At 33.4% G+C, this 6,000-nt stretch overlaps 2 protein-coding genes across 3 annotated transcripts in view; both read right to left on the reverse strand.

Moving 5' to 3' along the window:
* Positions 1-2,416, reverse strand: part of LOC137239890 (protein rolling stone) — a 195,700-nt gene extending 193,284 nt beyond the window's left edge. The window contains exon 1 of the mRNA XM_067765672.1: positions 2,285-2,416. The gene's annotated coding sequence lies outside the window, so the exon portion shown is untranslated. The remainder of the gene's footprint in view (positions 1-2,284) is intronic.
* The window catches only part of rost (rolling stone), a 72,541-nt gene extending 69,202 nt beyond the window's left edge, over positions 1-3,339 (reverse strand). The window contains exon 1 of one of the 2 annotated variants that reach the window (XM_067765692.1): positions 3,181-3,339. In XM_067765692.1, the coding sequence (XP_067621793.1) occupies positions 3,181-3,186 (6 nt within the window). In that variant the 5' untranslated portion in view covers positions 3,187-3,339. Of the gene's footprint in view, positions 1-2,284; positions 2,427-3,180 lie in introns of those variants that run through there. The other variant, XM_067765691.1, reaches the window with a different exon arrangement.
* Between the last annotated feature and the right edge of the window lie 2,661 nt (positions 3,340-6,000).

Consider the following 6,000-nt stretch of genomic DNA (forward strand, 5'->3'; position numbering starts at 1 on the left):
AAAGTTTGAAAAATTGTTAAAATAATTCGAAATAATTATGTAAAAGTGCAGATTATAAATATGTAATCTATTTATATTTATTTAATATTAATTCCAGCCTTTTACAACATCAAAAATTAAATTGGAAAAAGTTGCTGTTTCCATAAGCATGCATGCAAACTAGTCAATGGCAACAGAGCTTATCTGTAAACAATACACACACAAATATGTTATGTACATGTACACAGACGCATACATTGATTCCTACGGGCTTGAGGGTTCGGTCAAACGTGTTTCGTACGACAAACGACCGTACGTACGGCACACGTCGGTGGGTAACTGCCGCTTTAAGCAAGCAGCAGTCATGCTTATGTACAAGGCAACGAAGAATATTCCGCACACATAACCAGCAGCTTAAAGTGAAGAGATACATATATCACATACACACATGTAGTCATCAGCTAAGAGCAGAAGTTGTTACTCACACATACACTTGCATATAGCTAAATAACCAAGTATGCGGTACAACTGTTCCATGTTCGTGAAAAGTCTAGACCAGCGGTCCCCATTTAGTTGAATAATTATTGGCGCCACTTCGCACGTATTATTATTCTCTTTCGTCTTTATTCGTATTTAGTTGTCGCTGAACAAGCAGAGTAGCAACGTCGGGTGAGGCTATTGTTTATTTGCGAAAAGATATTTTGCAAACAAATGCTCAGGCGCAGAATGTTTCAATGGTTTCATGTTAACAATTTATTTTGTTTAAAATTTTCCTTACACTCAAGCAATAAAGTAGTATTTATATGGCATATTTACGAAATACTTTTTGTGCGTTAACAAACATGCGTGCATACGTCCCACCTCATTAATTTTTCATCAACAACTAAACCACTACCAATGAGATTATTTTAGTATTACTCACACAGCCACAGTTTGAATTTTGGGGAACTCTGGTCTAGACCTCATGAGAAATATGCGAACGAGGCAGCAGAGAGCATAAAAGCAGCGCAAGCAGAGGAATAAATAATCAGTATGATTTAAACACGGTATTAAGTAGTTGTGAAGTATAATTGTGAAGTACTACTCCCAAAAAAGTCTAAAGACCATTTTGCATACTGAATATTAGAGTTATTTACTCAACAGTTCAACGAATCGAACGTTAGTAGAAGGTGCATAATTATCAAGAAATCCCCAAAATTCGTTACAATATACATATCTAACTTCTTCGCTCAATAAGGATTTTACTTCATTTCTAGGCAGTCTAAAGTTGTAGTAGTTGACAAGAGTGATACTACGTTACTACTTTTGCTAATATAATTCCAGCTGATAATTCTGGGCCCTTATTAAGTTTAACGATCAATGATCGAAGCTCATTGTTTAAATCACAATAGTACGGTAATGGTGAATCAGATTATCAACATAGTATGTGAAATAGCCTCGAAAAATACCTGTTGGATCCATAACTTATTATAATTTTTAGAAATAGTTGACAGTTGCATAGTATTAGTAACGCGATCAAAGCGTTTATGTAAATACGCCTCAACATATGATGCTCTGAAAGTCTTGGACCAACAAGGAATTTTTTATTTAATTTAGGGAACTATACGTTTTCTATGTTTTTTCGACATAAAGAAGTAACCTCATGTAATAAACTATATTTTTAATGAAAATCACTTATTCTGAATGGAATGCCATGGAACATAGCAACACTTTTGTGACTGTTTAAATCTTTTACGTCGCTGCACAGAGCCCTTATTAACTGTTCAACCGAAATAACAATAACAACCCACATTTTCCCGTTGTGCTAACTTAACCGAGTACCTGTTAGAAATAAGTCAACACACTTGTACTAATCCACAATGGTCACTGATCGTAAAGCCTAATACGACTCTGCTTAGCAGCCGGAAGAAGTTCAAAGAATATAAATATGTATATTAATATCTTCTGCCGGTTCAACAAATGATTTTAATAATGCCTAAAATGTATGGTCAGCCCACAATGGTACAAACGACTAATAGGAGAACTTTTGAATTATAAATAGCTACTATTTTCGGTCCCTGCCTTGAAATATTTTTTGGCATAGAGATCCGTATTCACTGTTTGTTTGTATATATATTATAGATTACGGTATGCACACTAAGAGCAAATAAAAAAGTTCACGATCACATCAGCCTTTTGCGATCTTTCCTTGTTTTAGGACGCAAGCAATTATTTTTTGTTACTGTAGGTTAGGTATGTATTTGGAATACCTCTTTATATTTTTGAGTAGGTAAGCTCTGATATAACAGTTTTTTATATTCTTTACCTGTGTTCGATAGAACTGATCCAAATTCTTATGTTTAAAGCCAAATTTTCTCAATTTAAACTCATTCAAAATACTGCGGCAAAAACTCTGCTTCATTTGCATTTTTTAATTAGGAAATTTTATTTTTCTTTTTGGATATACACGCGTGCACGCGAATAGGCGCACAAACTATGACGTGTTATAATGTTGACAGCAACAATAAATTGCGGCGAGAAGATTCTGAACCAAAAATGCACTCAATTGTCAAAATTCTCACAATTCAAAAAACACATATGTAGACCGAGTGAAGGCAGTGGCGCGAGATCGTCTGAGCGTTTTTGGCTATCTCTAATTAAACAAATGTAGATATGTGCGTTCTCGTAATGAAATCACGTGTACATTTTAACAGAAAAACAATCAATGCACATATGTACATATGTTTGTTTCTGTTTAATTTACAAATGGAAAACTCGTGTTAAGCAAATTTTAGATAACGGTGCAGATACGAACAGGCAAAGAACAAAATGAAAATTGATTTTCCCGCAAAATTGGCACAAAAATCCGGCATCAATGAAAAAAAAAACAAATTTTCCGAAAATGCACGCGTTGCACAACTATAAATATTTTGTTTTTATTTATGCGATCTTCACTGGTCGAAAAAATAGAATGCGCCCGCCAGACAGCTCGTAACGAACTTCTTTAGCTTCTTACTTTCTATTCTCCTTCAAGATAAACCAAACGCCTGCATTGCGGCTGGAGCATGAAATGCGAAATATTTATATTGACTTGTTATTATATCTACACTCAGTTATACCAATATAATTGATCGCGGTGTAGTGTTCTAATTTAATTAAACAGTAGCGCCAGCAATACAAAAATTATAAAATGAGAAATTGAGTAAATATGTATGTACATACATGCATATATAAAAATAGATGAATATTGTGGCAAAAGCGGTAACGATGATGACACGTTATAAGTGTCAAATATCCCGCGAGTTTTACCCCTCAACGTGCGACGTAACTTTTCCTCGAACTCCAATATCTAGTCGCGTGTAACATATTCGCGTCGCCGAACGCAATACCTACATATGACGTTGCACCAAAGATTGTCAGCACCTCTTAACTGATCACAACACCAATGTCAGCATTAATAAATAGCAGTGTTACTCATCCTCTCCACTACATAAAATAGGCACAGTGTACTTTTTTGGCTTTCGAGCGCTCTTCATTCAATTTTTTAAATATGGTATAAATCTATAAATAAAAAAATGTATGAAAAATGTCATGTCATAGTTTTGAAAGTGATTTCTTTGTTATAAATACAGCACCTTATTTTTAAATAAATTAAGTGCCTTCACAATAAATGGGATGTACCATCGTCATTTCTGTTGAAGCATTTCGATAAAAACAGGTGGAGCTTTCAGGTTCTAATACATACATAGGTTTTACCCTTTTTCCTAACTTGGCTTTAAGTGGGGCAAATTTTAATGTTTCTTTTTTATTTCGCGCTTCCAATTAGAGATTACACTCTAGTGGTTAAACTTCGTGTATGAAAAAAATATCCATTCATAATAAACGATTATCGAAGAGAACAATTTTCATATATGGGAAATCTAGTTACATATATAATGAACAATTAAGAGTTAAGTATGATAATGAAGATAAATAATCTCGTTATATGTAAACAAGGTATTAGAAAAAGAAATTTTTTTAATTTTCTGTAACGCAAATTGAAGCATATTCTAAACCTTTGGAATACTTTATTTGCCCTTACCCTTTTTCCTAACTTGGCTTTAAGTGGGGCATCCCGATTTTGTTTCAATGGCATGCAGAGAGAAACGCGCGTATGTATTACACGACTCTACAACAAAAATTTTGTACTTTGTCTAAAGTTTATTTCATGATTTTCTGTTTTATTATAAACAAAAACGAAAGGAAAATACCTTTTTTCGGTATAAAGTTTGCTTTTGTAATAGTTATAGTAACAATACTCATGGCAAATGTAGAATAACCTAAAATGTCGTCGCGAAAGTGCAAATATGAAGCTGATGATTTTTGTTATATATGTGGACAATTTATTAAAGTTCGAGATATAAAATAAGAATTAAATACATCTCTCATCCTCTGTGAAGCCAACGAAGCATATTTTGGCTGTCCTGTTTGGAATCAATATAAGACATGGGCTCCACAACTTTCTTGTAGTTATTGTAAAAGATGTTTGGAAGGTAAGCTAATTTTATTTAAATAGTAAGTTAAATTTCTATATTTTAGGTTGGTATGGAGGTGAGAGAAGATCTATGAAATTTGCAACACCAAGAATCTGGCAAGAATCAGAGTAAAAGACGTAGAGGTAAAAATGCAAAACCTATCGAATATCCTGATCCTGAATCTTCTTCTGCTCCACGCACACCATCCAACACGACCAGTACCAGAGCCACCGAAAAAATTATCGCAGAGAAGTGGATCATCTCTGAGTTCTTATAAAAGCAATGCCGATAAGGAGTTTTTACCAAGACCAGAACAACCAAAACATCATTTCATCAATACTGAAGATTTTAATGATTTGACTAGAGATTTAAATGTACCAAAAAGTAAAGCAGAGCTAATAAGCACTTCTTCGAACAACGTTATCAAGGCCGCTATAATGAAAACATGATGGGAGGCTATATATGGGGTTTATTTATATGAACATAAAAGAAAAAGTAAAAGTGTACACTTTTAAATCATTTTCCACTTTTTTGTAAGTTATTCGATATTCACTCTTAATAAAAATATTTATTTGAATTGTTTCATTTTCAAGTAAAAATTAAAACCATGATTTTGAAAAATTTCGTTCAAGCGGTTTCCTAAATAGGAAAGCAAACTTTTTTATGCCATATATTTTTTTTTCGTGAAATTGCGACCTAAAGAATTGAAATTTAATGCCTTGAAGTCAAAGTCAAATTTTGTGTTGACACTGTTATTTACATAAAAGCCATCGACGTTAGGGAGCCCCCCGCCCTTTCCCGAATGTCCGTGTATTGTTCTTATTTTTGTTGTAACTGTCCCTCATGCGGCTCAATAGAAAATGTCAATAAAATTCCAGCGGAAGTCAAAGGAAACAAGCAATTTTTGGACGATACAGAAACTACTGTTAGAGGTGTTTGTTTCACATTGGAGTTGAATAGATGATTTGTGCCATTTGGGAACACACCACGCGGTGAATTTACGTACAGGCTGCATTTAAGGCGGAGAGACGCGCATTAGCCTTGAAATTGTGATTTCTTTCGTGATATTTGGAAAGGCAGACGCGTAACTTTAAAGGAATTCATGGAGTCTATGTCGATACGTATACAGTATTAGCCGTGTCCCACCTGTAGGTTATAATCTCTTTTTTTTTTTAAACGTATTTAGATTATATTTTATTTTGATCTTTTAACTCTTTTTTTTTTTTTTTTTTGTTTTACAAATTTCAAAGAATGAAAATTTTTGATAATTGAAAAAGCAATATTGAAAATTTAAATATTGATAAAACATATTAAAATTACAAAGTTCAAAGTAACTTAAGCAGAAAGTTAAATAAAAATAATAAGAACCCTACACACCCGTGACAAAAAAAAGTCAAAAGTTGTTATCCTAAATTCTCCAAGTCGTTCTTTTATTTTATGCTGTAATACAATGTTAGATACTCGTTGCAAGTTTATCCATCAATTCATTTTTGACTTCTTCGAAGTTCTCGAAGAATTATTCAACAAT

This window comes from Eurosta solidaginis, chromosome 2 (assembly GCF_040869045.1).
Source record: "Eurosta solidaginis isolate ZX-2024a chromosome 2, ASM4086904v1, whole genome shotgun sequence".
Classification (NCBI taxonomy): Eukaryota; Metazoa; Arthropoda; class Insecta; order Diptera; family Tephritidae; genus Eurosta; species Eurosta solidaginis.